This window comes from Sinohyriopsis cumingii, chromosome 9 (assembly GCF_028554795.1).
Source record: "Sinohyriopsis cumingii isolate HCF-2022 chromosome 9, ASM2855479v2, whole genome shotgun sequence".
NCBI classification, from domain to species: domain Eukaryota; kingdom Metazoa; phylum Mollusca; class Bivalvia; order Unionida; family Unionidae; genus Sinohyriopsis; species Sinohyriopsis cumingii.
The window spans coordinates 58,499,550-58,520,640 of record NC_142969.1 but is presented as its reverse complement, the minus strand read 5'-3'; the positions used below and the strand labels follow the sequence as shown (position 1 = coordinate 58,520,640).

The 21,091-nt window shown below is 34.7% G+C and overlaps 1 protein-coding gene across 1 annotated transcript in view; it reads right to left on the bottom strand.

Annotated features, from left to right (window-relative positions):
- Positions 1-20,496, bottom strand: part of LOC149791889 (N-chimaerin-like) — a 99,827-nt gene extending 79,331 nt beyond the window's left edge. The window contains exons 1-3 of the mRNA XM_089970395.1: positions 20,412-20,496; positions 14,618-14,874; positions 1,674-1,715 (exon numbers count right to left, since the gene is read on the bottom strand). Coding sequence (XP_089826521.1) covers positions 1,674-1,715; positions 14,618-14,687 — 112 coding nt within the window. The 5' untranslated portion in view covers positions 14,688-14,874; positions 20,412-20,496. The remainder of the gene's footprint in view (positions 1-1,673; positions 1,716-14,617; positions 14,875-20,411) is intronic.
- Between the last annotated feature and the right edge of the window lie 595 nt (positions 20,497-21,091).

Here is a 21,091-nt window from a genome sequence, read left to right as displayed (position 1 = left end):
AAACAACATATTCTAATGAAGTGGCAAAACCACACATTTAGATATCATGGTTTTTTTTTGGTACCAAATGATGAAATATATCTGATATTAGCGCATGAAAAGAAATTATTTTCTATGTAATAGTAATTTTTTTTTATGTAGTACAAGACTTGGTAGATCACATCTATGTCATCATTATCATCATCATAACATCATCATTACCATCACCATATTCAGCAGCAGCAGCCTTGACATCATCACCAACATCGCCATCTCTACCAACACTAATTACAATGCAATCATCACCACAAATATCATTATCATCATTAACACGACCATAAACATCAATATTATCCTCAACATCCTCATCACGATCAGAGATTATCCAACTGCTAAATACTGGTCACTCAATGTCCTCATTATGATTAGAGATTATCCAACTGCTAAATACTGGTCACTCAATGTCTTCATCACGATCAGAGATTATCCAACTGCTAAATACTGGTCACTCAATGTCCTCATCATGATCAGAGATTATCCAACTGCTAAATACTGGTCACTCTATAACAGTGCTTCCCAACCTTTTTCCACTCCAAACCTAAATTGGATGCCAACAGGACCTCCTGACCCTCTGGCCTATAATACAATATTCTTCGCACCCCTACTAAAGAACCCCGCCCCCCAAACTCTGTTTAGGGTTGTAACTTGAGGTATGGAACCATTGCTGTAGTTAATCTAGATTAAATCAACCTACAAACAATGAACACCACATTTACCTTATCAAAGCCCTTTCAAATGTCAATCCATAAACAATGATGCAACTGATAAATGCCGGTAGGTGGGGGGGGAGGGGGCATTCTGTTTATCAAGATTCTAATGTACCATAGTTTGCTGTACATATAATTATCTGTTAATATGTTCATCAATACAGATATCAATGAATATCTAAATTGTACCTCTGTCTCTATGACTCATCTGGAAAAATGGGGTCCATACATTTATCTATAGCAGCCTAAGCAAGGACATGAGATAGTGAGGGAAAGAAAGTTTGATTAACATGGGGGGGGGTAGTGTTAGCAACTTTTGCTGATATATCTGAAAAATAATCATTAATATAATGAATTTTAATATCACTGGATGCCAGATTAAAAATGAACTATAAAGAAAAGTACTTAATAAACCACTAGATCCAAACATTAGTATGGCTGCACTAGTTAGTTCTTCACATTATGATAACTTCATTTAAAGTCATTTAAAAGACAACATTAAAACAAGACATCTTTAAATGGTATTTATTCCATACCATGTAGGTAGGTATATAACATTTTCATTAATCAATATTTCATTATCTTCTGAGAAAATATTTTTTCTCAAGAAACAGGACAATCTTGCAAAATATACAATTTCTCATTTAAATTTGAGGTACATGACACTTCAAATTTTGTGAACTGGTTGCCATTTTCAATGAGATACATCAAACTTTTTATTTTTGATCACTTTTCTAACTGAACCCTATTTAGCTTATTTTAAAAGAGAAAACTGAATCCACATTTGCCCCCATATTTTAAACAGATTCATTAAGCTATCCTGGTATGCTACAACAAGGAAATGGTGTATACTGAATTTTCACGTTTCACTTTATTAAAAATGAAAGAAGAAAAAGAAAAACAATATTATGAAAAATATATACTTACAATAGGTCTTCCATGTTGGCAATGACTGGCTGTCTCCACCTTCTGGAATTAAAGTAACATAGTCATGACAACCTTGTGAGTTACGGTTATAAGGCATTCTTTTTCACCACCATATATTCACACACATGGAATACTCAATGGTTGTTTGTAATATCCTTAATTTTGAATGAAGTGTAATAGCTTCCTGTTTAGATCAAAAGAAAATTAGCTTTCAAGCCCACTTCCTGATCAGTACTGTATACATGTTATATTGATAGTTATTCATTTTCTTGTGTCTCTATAATCAAAACAGAATTCTGATGCACATAGTTTTCCCCCACTTTTTAAAGTTCTTTATAATCTTGATTACAGAGCATATTTGACTTTGTTATCTGACCTGAAAATGAACAATCAGTTAACAAAGATCCGTTTCTCTTTAAACACGACAAAGAGGAGCTGCGTTTTCTATTATCTGTAATGACTGAATGTACACTGTGTATGTACTGTCACACCTCTGTCTTATTCATCCATCCCTGTAACTTAGAATAGGATCATCCCAACTATAGTACAGAAGATTAAGACTGATGGAGAGTCTAATATGAGGAAGAGAACTTGTATCAAATTACATATATTTACAGTACACTCAAAGCCTGTCTTTTCATGCTAGAGTATAATGTTCTACACAAAGGGAAACTTCCTGCTTCTGGATTATAAAAGTTCATTTATAGCTGTTATCTCATTACAAAAAAATATGAGCAATTTAAATGACGGAAACAATCCAGACTGCTACTTATGTGAAAAACAGATTCTGCATCAAAAAGTAGTTTTTATTGTACAGTAGAACCTGTCTTGAACGACCACCTCTTCTGCCAACAAATAATGGTCTCACAAGACAGGTTGTCTCTCATGACAGGTAATAATGCTATATAACCAATAAATATGTGCAAGGAGAACATGATCTCTTAAGACAGGTGGTCTTTCATTGCAGTGGTCTTCCAAGAAAGTTTTAACTGTATTTTGATACCCAATGATCAACTAAATTATCCCTGTCTGTCAACATGTCCATCCTTCCGGATACACATCAACTTTTGTGTTAAGATCAGTTTCTCAGGCTTTACTGCTCACAGTTGCACAAGTTTGTGTGTGGCTGTGTTTGATGAGTCCAGCAATAATAAACTGAAAAGAAAAGCTATATGACCTATTGACCTATATTTCTTGCATAAGTCACTTTTAGCATTTGAGACAGTTTCTGCTGGTGTACCGTATTCACAGTAATTCAGTTTTGTGAATGCATCTTGGTGCATGCAACATCATAACACAAAGGCAGATCACTGTGACTTTTATCTAATGACCAGTAAAGATTTAGGTCAGTTTCTGAGGCATTGCTGGCTGCCAAGTTGTGAATACATCTTGGTGCATGCAACATCACAATACAAAGGTAGATCACTGTGCAGAGTAGGCTGGTTATTTCAGCTCCAGCGATTCATCAACTACAATGTATACTGTCCTGTATTATTATATATAACCATGTTTAAACCTTCACCAAGCTCAAAAGTGCCATAGACATAGACTTGATGCTTAATGATGCACCAGCTTTGAGTCTACACTGTTTATTTTACTCATAATTTCAGCTGAAAAATACAAACCCAGATCTGCATGCATATTATATTATATGTACATCTGGGTTCACGTAGGTTGTTTGCACTTCATCTGTCTTATAGATGGGTAAACAGGATAACCCCCAGTACTTTTTAAACAATCCATATATTACATGTATTTCTCCCATGATCAGACCTGGCAGTGGGCCTAATAAATCTGCCAAATAGCAAGTGGTGGGCATATCCCCATGGCTGCCTCAAGGATGTAGAACATGTCAATGTACCCAATTGTATGTTGCAAGAGGTGACTAATAATGGCAACCTTTGTGCCATTATAGCCTACACACACACACACACACACACACACACACACACAAAGTTATCTGACAAAGAAATTTAATGATGTTTTAATATTAAGCATGGACTTACCATATGATAAATATGGTACCTCAATGCAAGATGTACTCGTGCCCTAATTTAATCCTTCAGAACTTGACCTAGTTTTAAGATTTCCCTAAAAACCAACAACAAAATATAGTCTGTGTTAGTTGGATTTAGTTTAACCCAAACACATCTTTCAAAAAGGTTTCACAATATCACCCTATTAAGGGAAAATATACAAAAAGAATAATTCTTATACATCCATAATTGACAGTCTTATATTATACCACTGAAAGAAAAGGAAACTGGAATGTAAATATGCAGTCAATCTTTGATTCATTAATTCTGAGTAAAACAGAAAGTCTTTGAAAGAAAAACTACTTGACATGCAAACAATATTCTTGTAAAAATTCTCATCTTAACGAGACATTGTCCACAAATTGTGTTCCTGTTTTTAACAAGTGTTGAGAACTTGCCACTTAAGTGTAGATGATGATAACAAATATATGGCAGAACATGCTGAGTCTGATCTATTAAGTTCACTAATTTCCTGAAATTAACTCAAGGCTTTTGGTTGCTTTGGAGCATGAACATCTCTATAAGCATCTGTTCTCTGCATTTGTGAAAACATTTCAAAACAGGTCGCCAAAAAATGGACAGCTAATCTGCCATATGTAAATATGTGCTCAGTATCCTGCAGTAATGATCTGAAATCATTTAAAAATTCTAATATTACACAATTCATGTTTCAATAATAAAATGAAAATACTGTTCTTCCAATAAATTGTGTTAATTATTCTCAAGGTTACTCCATAATCGAGGTAGACAGGAGCAAACTTCTAAACTTGGAATGGTGTCATACACTGAAAAGGTAACGTCTCATTAGAGCGCAAACCATTAGAGCTTATCACACTAGAGCACAAAAAATATTTTTGTCCTACAAGAGCTAATCGTATTAGGGCGCATCCAGTTAGAGCGCAAAGAACTAGTATCACTAGAGCGCGAACAATGAAAAACACATTTGTTAACTGTAACTTTATATTTATTTTAAATGGGTTGATTCAGAATGAAAAAAACACATTTGTTAACTGTAACTTTATATTTATTTTAAATGGGTTGATTCAGACTATGGCTAATACCAGTTATCAGTTCAATGGCATCAATGCTCCCATCGTTGTACATTATCGTCAGTCTCTGAATGCGTTTTTCAATGTCCAAATATTTCTTGCTTGGATGTACCACTTCTTGTCCTGCAGTGATTTGCAGTCATGTAACGGCGGAACTTGCCTGCTCATCATGAATTGCTGTAAGTAGACACCAGATGTTTGGATGATGTTTGTTGGCCAGACGATTAAAGCAGTTATGCCATCCCTCACAATGATTGTTCGTTCGTAGGTTGACCTGGTAAACATTCCACATTTGAATAGGAATGTTTACCATCGACTGTTGTTCGAAATATCCAAATAGAGGTGCCAAAACATGTGAAGCGGAGGAACAAAGCTGTTGAAAGATTGACCAGATAAGCAGTCTTGGTGCAAATCCCAAATCCATCAACTGCCTGACTTGTAACCGAACAGTATCATCCTGTGCATAAGTGTTCGCTAATCCAAGACTTTGCACCTGACGCCATACAGCCTGTGTGAGATGGAAATAACAACCTCATGGTCCCTAAATTACAGTTATCTTGACCAAGGATCAATCTATTACAGTATTGTGTTTGTGTTATATATGTATCTATATTGTTTTATTCATGAAATATCGTGTTTGTGCTAGGAATGGCCACTTTATATATTTTAATTTGCATTACATTTTTTATCTACTTGTTTATTTGTGTACAAAAAAGAATAAACTGGTGTAAGGTATAATAGTTGTAAAAAATTATGTGTATTGATGGTTCTCTGGTTTCTGTCTAGTAATTATTTTCTAACAGTGATGAGACTGCTGTTTTTGTACATATTATAATATAATATATATATAACATCAAACGTGATGACAATTCAATCTTGTTGAACTTAATTTTTTTCTCCGCACCCTATTGTGAATGAGCTCTTGTGAGATTTGTTTGCGCCCTAATGGGATTAGCCCTAATGAGAAAAAAAAATTCAGTGCCTCACTGAGCAGCACTCAAATGAGATGCACTCTAGTGAAAGCAAACAATTGAAAATACTGTACGCAAAAGCACATGTTCAATGCTCAAGTTAATTTCAACAATTTCAAGATGCAAATATGCCCAAACACCACATCTCACACAAAAATGGATTTTAAATACATGTAAAAAAAAAACACTGGGTTGCTAATTTTAAAATCCAACAGTAAGAAAAATATATGAATGAAGTCACTTCAAAATTCATATAGTTTTAGGAAACAAAGAAATACCCTTAGTCGCAGTAAATTCAGATCAACTTCAATGATTATTTAGTACATGGTTAACTTCATATTAAAGAGGGCTTGTCTTTTAAAAAAATGTTTCCATACTTTAATATTTTTATTTAATGTTGCAGATCATTTTCAAATCATTGCCTCTGTCATGCACAATGGCTGGAGTCCCACATGATCTTTTGAGTTTCTTTTATCCCCACTGCACAAAACATGTCTCTGACAAATCATGACTACTTTTATGATCTCTTAACATTTCTTTTATCCCATGTTTTCAATAATCTGCTGAGAATATGCTAAAATATTGGGAGGATTGTGAGGGATAAAAGACTACCAGACACCGTAAATTATGGCAACCTTTTATGATGGAAAAAATTCAGAAAAAGAAAAATCTAAGCCAAAACTTTTGGTTTTCATAAATATTGGTTTTTTAATAACTCATTCATAAAACATCCAATACATGTAGATTAGAAGAAAAAAAAAACAGTAATGTGTATGGTGATTTTGATTTACCAGTTTAGGTTTGGTTAAAATAAATTTGTCTATAATTAGAATAACCAAATACATAATATTTAATAATCCAGAAAGCTTAAGAGAACAGAAAGACAATCAACATCAATTATCTGTACAATCAATAGCTATTATTTCTGCAGCAACTATCAAAGAATCTGGTCAATGAACCTAATTTATTGGGAATGGGAAAAATTAATGCACATGTCAGAGGTGCTTAAATGGCCATGATTAGAAAAAGTGACCAACTTCAATAACTGAGATAAATCAAGCAGTCCACTCAGAAATTTGGCTTCATTTTTATAAAATTTTTGTTGGTGATTTTTTTCAAGCTATCATTATTATACAATATTTATCAAAGCTTTACCACCTAATTTTTCCAGTTTTTACTTGAGTAACTTTGCCAAGTTTAACTATAATTATTTATAAATATTTTTTTTATAAAAAAATTGAAATTGATGCTTTGTTTAAAATAAATACTTCCAATTACATGTTTCTTTTGTCATTTTATTCAATAATGGGACAAGTTTACAAAACAGCAATGTAATTAAAAATGAAGTGCATTTCTTACAGCTATTATACAAGTGAATTATGTACCTCAATAATTTAGGATGTCATCTTTTTCCAAGACGTAATCTCCTTGAGTCCAATAAATCAACCCCTCAGATCTGTGTTGATACTGATGTACAATATGTGGTTCTGATGTCACCTGTTCATTAAAATATGTAATTTTGCTGCATGCATATCTTTCTGGAACAATTTATCTTCATACACTTCATATGCTTAGTGGTAATTGGTAACAGCAATATCTAGTGTGAAATTCAAAATGGCCACATGACAGATGGTTGTGCTATTCTACATGGATTTCCAAGCCACCAAACATAGGATCTGCTCCAAAAACAGAATGTACAATACCCTTCAGCCAACAGTAGTTCCACAGCCACAAGAAATACAGGTAAGTGCATTAAATGTACACTGACATGTGCAGCCAAAATGCTCTGAAAATCTGTGCAGTTTTTAATAAATAGGCGATATCAGCCCCTAAAAAAAAATCAATATTGTCACAGGTGAGGGGCTCATTTATTGGCCAATAACTGTCACCAACAAAGATAGTCTTCCTCTTCTTTTTGATGAAAACTGCTTCATGATTTTTATTCCATCTGTGAATATTTATCATCTTGATCTTTATTATTTTCCAGTAATGTAGTTTCTGGCAGGTATTCTGGAAAACCTCATCCATTTTGATGTTAATACATGCTACCACAGAGTGGAGAATAATGTCAATAAAATATGGTTGATTCAAGCACCTCACATGCCCATTGCATAGAACTGTCATCTTTTCATAGACAATGATTACACCAGGAAAACATGGTGGGGTGGGAGTAGGGTATTCAGCAATAGTGACAAGTATTGCATAATGAAAATTAATTTTACTGTCCCCAAAACTACATTTTAATAGCAGCAATATGTGACCCATAGCTGCTGCATACATGTAGCTGAATATGTTGGTTACGTGTGTAAGATGATGTGTTAAAACTGATGAAAAACAGACCAATGGAATGTATTTGCCACTTTACTGAATGTTGGTATCTCTATACACCGCATGTTGTGCCACAACAATGGGTCCCAGGGGAAAAAGGAACTGAACTCTGTTATGCTAAAGAACAGAAGTAAAAGTATATGATTGCGAAAATGCTGCCTTCATGTCGTCCAAGGAAGAATGATTAAAACTGGCCTACAAGTCATATAAGCAAGTTCTAATTCCAATAAATGACTTAAATGATACCTTTCAAATTAAATCTAAATATAACAGTAACTACTTCAGCAGACTGAAAATATAATTACAGAAATAAGAATAGGAATAAATAATTGGTAACTTCTTCCTCCTTAGATACATCCCCACAATTACTCTATATCACAATACATCCCTACTTGATTTATGTCATAATACATTTTCCCACAAAATGTACAGATTTTGTAATCCATTTTTGTGAATCAACATACTTTTCTGCACTCAGTTAAAAAGTTTCTACTGATACTGAAGTGTCCTGTAGAAGTCAAACATACTTAAATAACAATAATTATTATTATAGCATATCGAAGATTTAACAATATTTCCAAATCCTTGATTAGATGGATGATATATTTGCATCATCACCAATTTAATTTAAACACCATTACAATACAAAAGGGCATAGTTTATTTGCCAATCAATTACTGGTACTTACATACAGACACTGTAGAGCATGGTTTCTTTGAAGTATATCAGCAGGGCAGCAGATTTAGATCTAGATTTTTGTTGTAACTTTAACAACTTTTCAGTCACATTCATACAACATAAGTAATTTTAATTAAAGACACTTGCGCCCACCACGAAGGACATGCACATCTGTATTGATATAATGTCTCCAGTGTGCCAGTTTATAGTTATGTCTAATGTCTAGCACTGGGGCATCAAGCCCCAGACATGTAGCATCTGGTCTCACCCAGTCAACTTATCCTGAGACAATTTAAATGCCAAGGATTAACTTGTTAATTAGTCACACTGACTTCTTTCCTGTTTACTAATAAGTCTAGCCTTTAACCAATGTGCAGATTGGTCACAGCTGATCAGAATAAGAAATGGCAATGTATCACTGACCATTAACCATCTATAATTTAAATGATGATGACCATTACCCTTTTGACCCCAAAACTGATAGGTTTCCTCCTTACCCTGTGCAAGCCTCAATAAAGCTTTGTTCAGGACTGCATGTAGAACTAGTGTTACTGTGATGATACTGTTAATTTCTATTCATTCCTAAATAGTGGGCCTGAATTTAGCATTTTGACCCTAAAATCAACAGGTTTCTTCCTTACCCCAAGTGCAAGTCATACACAAAGATGCCTAGCTTTTTCACTGGAGAAATTTAATTGAGGTGTGTTTGTGTGTGATTTGGATTTTTAACATAGCTTTAACAATTTTTCAAGGTTTAGTTGAGGTATATGATGTAGAACTAATTTTATTGTGTAGAAACCACTTGAATAATTTTCAAACAAATCACTCTGACCTTGAACCTTTCCACTCCAAAATCATGGGAGCTCACTTTTAAATATTGGTACATGAACTGTTTGTGAAGGAAGCACAAAGCATAAGTAGTACTTCACGTGATTATCTCTAAGCCTCACATTTGGCAGAAAACTTGCAAACTTAAATATTTAGGGTCAAAGGTCAAACCTGTTGAAATTGCTTGTAAAATATACTTGTTCCTGTATGTTTGGGTATGTAGTTTAATTCAACATAAAATTACAAGGCAAACATGTGCTATGAACTATGAGTTCAGAGTTCACCTAGATCTTTATCTGCATGTGGTCAGATGATTAATTCTTAATTACACAAGTATAGTAATGCAAGACAATTAAAACAATACTAAAGCAACCACAATGGCTTGCCATATCAATTTTCCTCCCACTTTTCTGCATGATTCAGTGACCCCTCCCACCCAAACAAACACTCACACACCAACCTGGTATTCGGGTAGAATTCAGAGGCTGCAATGGTTGTTTAAACACTAAGATTGCGCAAAGTTGACATGATGGCATCCATTCAGTTTCCATTCAAAAGCAGCTAAGAATAAATGACTTAAATTTTCTGTTGATTTAGGTCAGAGTATCTGCCCTTGGTGGGCATTTTCCTGCAGATACTCTGATCTAAATCAACAGAAAAGGCATCAGTCATCTAAGTGCGCAATTGAGTTTGTTAGGAAATGTCAAACACAGGACAGAAACTGCTGGTCACCCATGCTAAAGGAATGCCACTTGTACAAGAGTAACTCCAAAACATTATTAATTCTGTGTACAGTGTATATTAGCTGAAGACTGCCACATTATTTTACTTGTTTTTTCATTGTATATTTGCCAGTTTGGTTTTATTTCTAATATGAAAAAGTATGCTTTGCTACCTCCATGTTCAAGCTAAGAAATGTTTTAACTGGGGACATGTGGGGAACTTGTAATACAAGAGGCACTCTTGTTGAAGGAAAGGGCAGTTTTGTAAGAAAGGGCACATTTTACCACTAAAAATGACTTGTGAATAATGAAATTTAAAACATAATCATTTGGGAACCTGGAAGTATAAAAAAAGAAAGACACTCATCAGTTTGTACTACATTAAATGAAATGACAGATTACTGGAATAAATACAAACCAATACAGGTTAAAGAAGGTATTTTAGTGTTATGGTGAGAGGCATAGGGGAAAGCTCTTGGATTATTTACATATTTTGTAAATCGGAGTATTGACATATTTTGTACATTGGAGTTTTGATCAGATGTAGAATTGCCTCCCCTTTTACCTATGGCAACATAACTACAATGTTTACTTAATTTGGTTCAGGTATCACAACACTTACTGAGCCAGTCTGCTGTTGCATCCTACTGTAATTCATAAGAAAATCATTACAACATTTTTCCCGGAAATGAGTAAAGTAGCAAAGAATGTTACTTCTAGTCACTAGAAAGCAGCATTAAATCCTAAACAGAAAATAAAATGTTTACTGAGCTCAGCCTCTTGGTCTTTACCTCTTGCAAAGCAAACAAAGCAAACAGGTGTGATTCATCACAAAAGCTCCAGCTATTTCTTTCAAATACAACAGAAGCTATGTTGATTTGGGGATATGTTATGTTCATGATTGTGTCAAATATAAGTAAGATAATTTTGATGCATCTAATCCAATGTCTTTCATTAACATGTGGATTATAATAAAGGAACCATCCAGTAATAAATTTTGTGATATCATGAATAGCATCAAGGTTAAAATCCACTGTCTTATGAATTAAGCATTCTAAATGCATTCATAGCTATTTTTTAATGTATTATATAAAATTTTTTAAAAATCACTTATTTGGGACATATGTGAATGATCCCAAGTGAAAAATATATGTGAAACACATACTAATGTTCATTCCACACAGGATCACAACTGTAATCCTATCTGTAACTCAGTGAAATTTCAGGTCAGCATCATTAAATGTAGCTGAAAGTACCTAATTCATTTTAAACATTTCCTGTGAAAAGAATTAGGTACTTCATCTACATTTAATGATGCTTACCTGAAAATTTACTTAGAGGTAGCATAAAGTTTGTGATGCTGTGTTGAATGAACTATAGATTTCTTTCTACCATACACACTAATGTATTATATAGTTCTATTGCATCAATTTTTTTCAAGCTTTATTTGGATTTAAATTATAAAATATATCATATACAAATGTATATGTATATTTTATTTGTTTTTAAATAATCATATATACACTGCTGAATATACATGATCAAAAATTTTGATTTAAAGGTTTTTCAGACATTTTAACCCCAACTTCCCCATAATAAAGAAATACACAAGACAAACAAAAAAAACACTTTAGTAATAGAATTTTAACTCTACACTAGGTACTTAAAAGTCTTGCGCACAAGGGATTGGGAGTTATGTCTATTTATAATTTGTAATTAAGGAATGCCGATCTTACTGAGCTGCTGTGAGATGAGGGATCATTAGGTCTGTAAAGGAGTCTCTGAATACTATTTAAACCATTATCAAATTGGTAACCAAACGAATGGGGAATTACAAAACAAATATTAACAATAGTATCCTGATTTACATCCACAACCATGTCATGACTTTACGGAAAGAAATACACTTAACCCACCTAATTTAAGGGTAGATAAATATATAACATTCAAATTTTTTATCCTTTTGGTGCCAGTCAGTCATTCAACAAGAACACAGGGAAAAAACAAATGCAAACAACATTTTTGCAAGCATAAAATCAACACTATAAGGGACATTAATGTGGCTGAAGCGACATCAAGGGCAAAGTTCATTCCAAAAACAATTGTGCAATGTTGAGGCAAACTATGCTCTCCATGAGGTGTATCAAGGATACATCTGACTATACACAGAGGTATCACTAGGATTTTAAAACTAGGAGTCCAGGACTCCCATTTTTGTAAAAATAGGAGTCCCACCAGCAAAAGTTGCAGTCCCCTCCCAGAAAACTATGTAAATTAAAAGAACTATTGGTTGCCACTGAGTCTAATTTCTACATTCTTTAGAACACTGACATAGCTCTTGTTTGTTGTGGTGTGATGGTTTGTTATGAAAACACTGTGGTAGGTGTGTTATGGTTGGGGTGAGGTGCTCCCAATATTTGATTTTAATTATTATAGAAGTCCCACCCTGGTTTGATTTTGACTGGAAGTTAAATCAGTGAAAGATAGATGTAAAGCTCTGAGCCCCCAGTAAGCAATGCCAACAGTTAAATGATTGAATATACAAAAAAGTGAAACTCAACAAATAACACTTTAATAACAATTCAATAGTCCAGTGCATCAAATTTCCCAAGTACTCTCCTTCTGCTTGACCCTGTGATAGCCAATTGCATCATTTGATTTATTAGTGTGAGATAGTTTTCCACCTGTCCTTGTATTCTACTCATCTGTGCATTTTCTCTCCTATTCCTCCAATTCCTTATCCTTTTCCTCCCAACTTTCCCCAAATTCCTTCTCCTACTCGACTTCTCTATACTCCTCCTCCACTTTCTTCTCCTCCTCCTTGACTCTCTCCACCAACTAGACTTGATCAGATGTAGAATTGCCTCCCCTTTTACCTATGGCAACATAACTAAATGTTTACTTAATTTGGTTCTGCTAGTCTCACCTCCGTCTCCCTTCTTAGAGACTCAGGACTCAACTGAACCAGAAGTTCTGTCCCCCCGAAAAGCTTCCTTTATGAAGCTTTGTCTTTCCTTAGAATCTCCCAAGTTTTACCACCAAATTATGAGTGGCTTCCTCGGAGTAACCCTATAATGCTTAGCAATCTGTCCAGGCATAACTAAATTTTTGTTTGCTAGTTAGAAGTTATAATTCAGATCGAAACTGTCATCACACCCTCTATCTCAATTCTGATTGGGTGTCAGTGTGACCTGATCCAATCAAACTTAGCAGACAATATCCTTATCGCTGTCTGTCCATGTGGGGATGGATTTAGAACACACCCCCATTCCCCCTCGTGGGTTCATATGATCTTAGGACTAAGCTGTAACACATAGGTAGGAAGTCGTGCGATTTAACGCCTGTGCCAATTCAAGATGCAGGGTCTTCTCTCTGGTCAATGTAACCTTGTACAAGAGATTAACTCTGGTCTGTGGCAATGTTTAGACATCAAACCATGGCTTGTAATAATACCTTAGTTTATACATGACTTACTAACTGGGGCTGAGCAAACGTGACATTTGTCCATAAAAGTGAGTCAGAATTTTGACAATCCAAGGAAGGTCTTATTCAAAGCACTAAGCTAGGCATCACACACTTCTTACACTTACTGTCCCATCTATCAGTTCTAACAACTTTAGTACTCTCCTGAATATCATTACTATCTTTGTCAGTTTGCCATTGAACACCAAAATACTCATTCAAATCTAAGTCTTAACATATCTTGATTCTGAGGACACGATCACTGCTTATTCTGCTACACTCAGAAATGAACATAATAATGAAAGCTAAAGTTGTTTATTTGATGTACTGTTATCAATGACCACATGTACATCTCTGCCTCTGAATTCAAGCACTGGAAATATTACTATATTTTCCAACCCAGCTGCCAGTCAAAACATTTGATCTTGCCACCCAGCTATTGCAGCATGTTCTTTTGATGTACTCTTATAATGGTGACATTGGGGGGGGGGGCTTTCAGCCACTAAATTCTGTCATAGTAAATATTAGCACAGCTAATTGATCAACAATTTTCCAATACAGCATGTGGCTCAAGCATGACTGGCAAGCCTTTGAATTTTGCCGCCCACCTATTACATGCATACGGAGGACTCCCACCTAATTGATTTTCTGCGCCCCCAATAAAAAACGAGGTTCAAATACGCGTGATTAAACATTTCAGAGACCTCTGATACAGATCAGACCAAATACTTTTCTGATATATGACATTACAAATTTTTATTTTCTTCTGATTATCATTAAGATGTTGATAATAAAAAACACAAAAACATTACATAATTTATATGACCTAGTAATTTATTACAAGCAAATAATAATAATAATAATACTTACGAGGATACACCATATTGCAGTATCGTGGTTTAGGAACAGGTTTCTCTCTAATAGACATTCTGTGAGGCATCTGCTTTCATTTTGCCATCACATAAGCATTGTTGTTTATTGTCCATGTACAAGCATAAAAATATAAACTCCAGTTTAGATGATCTTCTCAAGGGAAATAGCAGATGAGAACAAATCTTTCAAGCCGCTCTTGTAAACAGAGGTTAACTGGTTATACTGAACTTGCAGAAAGATCTCAAAGTTCTCTGCTGCAAAAGAAAATGAATCATGTCTTTTAGGTCTTATATATTTGTTTCGCAGTAACTACAAATTAAATCGCCATCACAGAAAAGAAAGGAAAATAAAATCATTTAAGGAACACAGATATACTGCCATGATGATCTGCGATATACTTTCGAGTAAATCAAGTACTGAACAACCATTTATTTCAAAAAATTAACCATTAATCTTAAATAATCTCTTCTGAGAAACTATTTTTCAAGTATAGCAGTGGCAACTTTGATAACTGTGAAATCTGCCTTCTGTTGAACCATTACTTGTTTCCCCGTGTTTTTGGATTGTTTGCACAAAGACAATGAGGAAAACCAAGTCAAGGAAATGGTATTTATGACATTCTCATCACAAAAACAAATTATAGATTTCTATTTTAGGTAATTTCTCAGCTTTGAAAATTTGAGACAGTATTTTCAAGTTACTTTTTTTCTCTGTTTTGGGTTAAAGAACTTTTATCATATTACATGTATATGGTACTTGTAGAAATGTGGATCCTGCTTCTGCAATCTTAAGCCCCAGTCTGCTCCATAAAATCACTTAAAAAACCCACAAGTTTGGTCCTTTTTTTAATTATTAACTCTTTCATTAACTATCTTTTACTATGCAATATAGTCATGCCACCAGTAATTTAAATCGTTTATTTCCTGAATGGCAGCATAACAATGGCTCAGTGTAGACAAAAGAGATATACCTAAGTTTATCAATGCCAATAACTATTTACAATCTTCCAATGTTCTGAAATAATGTTAAAACCTTTTTTCACATTATGATATTAGATATGATTAATGGTGCAAATTTTTATAGACATTTTATCGCAGCACATTTTGACATGGCCAGTATGACAAGTTACCACTAATATTAATGTATAGGCTAGGCTTGCAATATATTGCTGCCTGTGAAAGATGGGATAAGCTCTGTATGTGGCATGATTGGATTTTAATTAGGACCCGCCAGGATAATGGTCTGACAGAGATGTTAATGTAAGGTTATGTGGCGAAAATGACAAAGTAGAGATAAGCCAGATAAAATATTTAGGAGATCTTGGGCCATTTCAAATAGGTGTCATAAAATGATGTTTTCCAAAATAGTTAAATTAATTAAGGCCAACTAGAGAGAATTATTCTGACTTCGATGGGAGCATTAAAAAGTTTGGTGGTTTGAGAAGTTAATCCTGATTGTCTAAGTTAAACGAAAGGCATGTGTTTCCCAGATAAAATTCAAATTAAATACAGTAGTTTCTCGAGTGACAGTAGTCAGTCCCACTTTTTCTGTGGAAGGGGAAGCTGGCTTTGAGATTAGTAAAAGTACTGTTCTTCTTAACATTTTCGAAGGGTTGAGGTCTGGAAGAAGTTGAGAGACAATGAGAGTCGGCTGACAAAAAGAACGAGACTTAAAGGGCACAAAGGTATTGCATCAATCACATACAATATGGTCATTGATGTAAGTTTGCAATTATTTGTTCAATTTATTCATTTTACAATCATACTTCAATTTACCATGAGTTTGGAAGCTAAGGGTTTGCATGCATGTCTCATATGCTATATGCCACAAGCTCCATATAAAATTTGTTTGATATGATATAAGCTTGTTCGAATCACCGCATTCAGATGTAATAGAAATCATGTACTGTAGGAGTTTCATGCATGACTCTGATATGACTTGTTAGAATTAATTTATCTGTCTAAAATAATTTGTAGCTTGTATGAAAAGAATTGATTTTACTATGTCTATGTCAATGAATCACTTGTTAGCAAGTAATGAAGTTAGGAAAAGACCATTAATTCACTTGTGTAATTAGATTGTGAATTCTCTTAACCAAGAAAATCAGTGTGTGCTGACTGACATAACTCTGCAAGTAATTTACAGCCCCCAGTGTGATGTAATAGTTATCTGAAAGGCCTAATTATGTCATGGCTCCAGTTAGGAATGCTAGTAGCTGCTAAAGAGACATTAATTTGATGATAATAGGTTGTGTGTGTGTATCAGGATGCAAACTTAGCACACTAGCTTAGTCTTGCTGAGTTACAATGAGACAGCATCTGACATAACAAGAGTAGGAATATTACTCAATTCCAGAAAGAAAGAAAAAAACTGACAAAAATTTAGGTTGAGTTTTTATTTATTTTAAGGAAAAAATAGCTCCATACATGTGCTACAGTGAGTAGGAATATAAACTACACCATGTTACGGTTGATGACCCGGAGAGGTTGAAGAAAGAGAGAAGGAAAAGAAATAAGGCAAAGGTGACCTGTCACATAGCATTTTGCTACAACTGGAAGCAACCAGGTTATGCTGACATGCTGGCTATTTCAGTTCTATCATTCCCTTGATTGTATGATGAAATTTATTTTAACATTATAGCATGATGGCTAATTGTATTTCGCGTACATTTTTTAATTTTATTTCTAAGCTTAAGTGTATAATTTAAATTGTCATGTTCAATTTTAGTTTGTTTATACAACTGATAAAAGTGGTATATTTTACATAAAGGGCTCATTTTGTTCTATTCTGTATCTTTGCTCTGATCTCAGTTTTTCCTGTTAATTACTTGATCTGGGCAATAACACCTCCTAGACATAATAATCAAATTGCAAGATTATAACATAACACTTAAACCCTAACAATATGAAATACTTTCATCAATTCTGGGGGCTTTTAATCTAATATCACCCTTTAGAGCTACCATGCAACAATCTTATGCCATCCATAGCAATAACACTGTGACACCATCCCTATCATGAAGGGGCTGGGTGGCTTGCCTTTAAAGATCACTCACATCTCACCTCTTGCCCATGCGAATTCAAGTTTTTGCTCAGCCACTGTGGATATTTGCACAAGCTTGCCAGAAGCTTCCTGTGGATCTGTGGTTCTTTATGGCATCTTCCCGGGTTCTTTCCTCCACCAAATATTATAATGGCTGTCATGTATAGCCCATCATGCTCTAAAAAATGGTTTTTAATGCGCAAAACTACAATCCTATCATGAAATCCCTAATACTGTATTTACATTTAGAGAGTAGCTGTAGTTGTAGGGTTTAACGCCATTTTTCGGCACATGACAGGCTATACATGGCGGCCAGTATTAATGGTGGAGGAAGAACCCAGGAAATCCCCGGAAAGAACCACCGACCCTCGAGAAGCTACTGGCAAGCTTTCTCACATACTCACATTGGCCGAATCCGAGACTCGATCCTACGCAGACAGAGTTGAGATGGCAGTGATCCGTAACGGAGAGCGCTTTAGACCACTCGGCCACTCTGGGCCCCACATTTAGAGAGAGAAGAATGGTTTGGAAATCCATAGGAATGAAAAACTTCAAATCTTTGATCCAACTGTCAGTGATATTGTGCATTTACACTTTATCTGATCTAGTATGTATATGAATCCTTTTTTTAGGCCTGAGGGTGGTATGTATATGAATCTTTTTTTAGGCCTGAGGGTGTGATATCATGAAAAACAATCATTGTATCTTGCATGATGTTTTTTTCTTCTCTCTATTAATAATACGAATTAACTATTGTAAAGTGTAAATAATAAATACCTATCAACAATTGTTGAAAACTGACATGGCAAGTTGTAATTTCAACAAACAGCTTGATAGTTTGTCATTTACCCAGTTTTCAATGTTCTTATTTGCGTTAAATGTCCATCAAGTGGCATGTGTGTGATTTGGATTTTTAAAGTAGCTTTAAACAATTTTCAGTCAATTCACTATGATATTTGCAGTGTGATAGTTTATAGTGATGTCTAGCACTAGGGCATCAAGCCGCTGACATGTAGCATGATATCCCACCCAGTCACATTATCCTGACACCAGGCCGACCAGTCCTAACATTAAGCTCATAATGTTGAACACCAAGTGAGACAGCTGTTAGTACCATTTTTGTAAGTCTTTGGTATGACATGGCTGGGGATCAAACCCATGACCTCCTGCATCCGAGGTGGATGCTCTAACCATTAGGTGTCCATCAACTGGAGGAAACCTTCTGGAGAACCCCACAGATGACCATTGACATTGCAGGGCCTATTCCTAGAACTGAACATTTAGATAGGAAATCACCCTCCCCCCAAACATCCATACTCCTTGTAGTTTTCTAAATACTGAGGAAATTTAGCAAAGAAAACAAAATATGACTTACAAAAATGATGCATGTTTTTCAGCATTTAACTTAAGTTTTGGTGCAGTGGTTAAGAATGTGGCATGAATCCCACAATTACGCATTCTGTAACAGACCCTGAAAACCAGAAGCTCAACAATTTCCCTCTTCATAAGATGATTAGTACATAGAACTGAACTATGAACAGAATATACATCAAGCAAGCACATTACCATGTTCTATGCATACAAAATCTTAAGAATTAGTTACTCATCACAATGACAGAAATACCAATACCATGAATTTTCTTGTAGACAATACACTGATAAACACCAATAATAAACTTAAACCAGCCCTTACTTGGCAAAATTTTATGAAAACATACATTCGGGAAAAGACATTTAATTAGGCCAAAGAACATTCTGGTTGGCTGACCATACCTGTTTTCCCCTTCCGAATCTAGCCCTTCCCCCTACAAATGTAAATATATGTATAATCAAATTCTATAAAATGACACCAGTAACTGAAATAGTACTGAATGCCTACATGACCTGTATGACTTGTACTATAGCTGGCCTCATCTAAGACTGTCTACATTACTTACAACTAAGTTAGTTCAATGTATTTCCTGGACAGATATAATGAAATTGGAAGGAATATTGATTAAGAAGAAGCAAAACAAACTGGACTGCCTTTAAAGAGGATTATATAATTGAATTTATTTGAATTCATATGACAATATCTGAAATTAATTACTTCAGGCTATCATCAACATTTGGTTTGTTGTCGAATATAATATTTATTTAAGGCTGGCATGATTTTTCTTATGTATCCATTTTTAAATGGCCAAATGAATAAAACCTGAACAAGTTTCATTTAACTCTTAAGTTTTTTTTTATTAAAAAAAACAACAAAAAACGCTGGATGATAAGCACTGTAAGTAGATTTATTTTACTTCGCTTGGAGAACACAGTTTATGTATCCACCGGATCTGCAACGCCCCCTTATATAAAAAGCCTTCCTGTCCCCGGAAAACTACAGCAAAACAAAAAAAAAAGAACCTCCAAAACCACAAGCTTTAAGTTGTGCGCTATATACAGTACTAGGACTTTCGACACAACTCGAAATGCTGAAACCCTAAGAATAACGAGTATCATGCATATTCGTCGTTTTGTGTGTGTGTGTGTGTGTGTTTTGGTTTTTTTTTTAAACCAGGTCTTTACTTGCTGCAGTCAGACAGTGCAGACAGGCCGTGTGGAACACGTATTAAAGTATTTATATCAAACAGATACATTTGACCTACTGTATGCCGAAATAGAAGTTAAGCCACAAATTTAAGCAACCTCTATTTTCTGTAACACATCAATAAGTAAAGAGAACAATGATTGAAAACCCTGCTTAAAAAAGAAATCTCACCATTTTATACATGATTCTTGCAAAAGACAATGAAACTGATATCACTTTTGATTCCAGATTAGTCATTGATTCTGTTCGTACAACGATCAAAAGGAAAATGTTCCGATTATACGTCGCAAGGGAAGTAACTCCAAAATGTAATATCAATCGGCATTTTTTTAAGAGTGTGTGTGTGTTCTATACACATCATTGATGTTTTTGTTTGTATAACGTTTTGTGACCAACATTTTAAAATTGGGCGAGATTGTTGCAGCAGAGGTATTTCATCTTTTTCTTTAGAGCGGAATATCTCTTTTTGTCATCACTCTTAATCACTTTTACTGTTCATTTTTTTTTTTGGGGGGGAGGTGGTGTTTTTTCGCGTAAAAAAGAGGGATTTATATATAAATCGACAAAGATAAAAAAAACTAAACCAAATATATTGTTCCCGCCAAAATGACAGGAGCCAGACTTCTTATTAATAAATACGAACAAAATTTTCAAGACACGATATAACCTTGTATAGTAGTCGCACACCCTCTCGCTGTTTGCACCCCTCGGCACATTTTAATAAAAATGCGTCAAAATTTTCAAGACACGATATAACTTTGTATAGTAGTCGCACACCCTCTCGCTGTTTGCACCCCTCGGCACATTTTAATAAAAATGCGTCAAGGGTATACAAAAATGTACAGACCTTA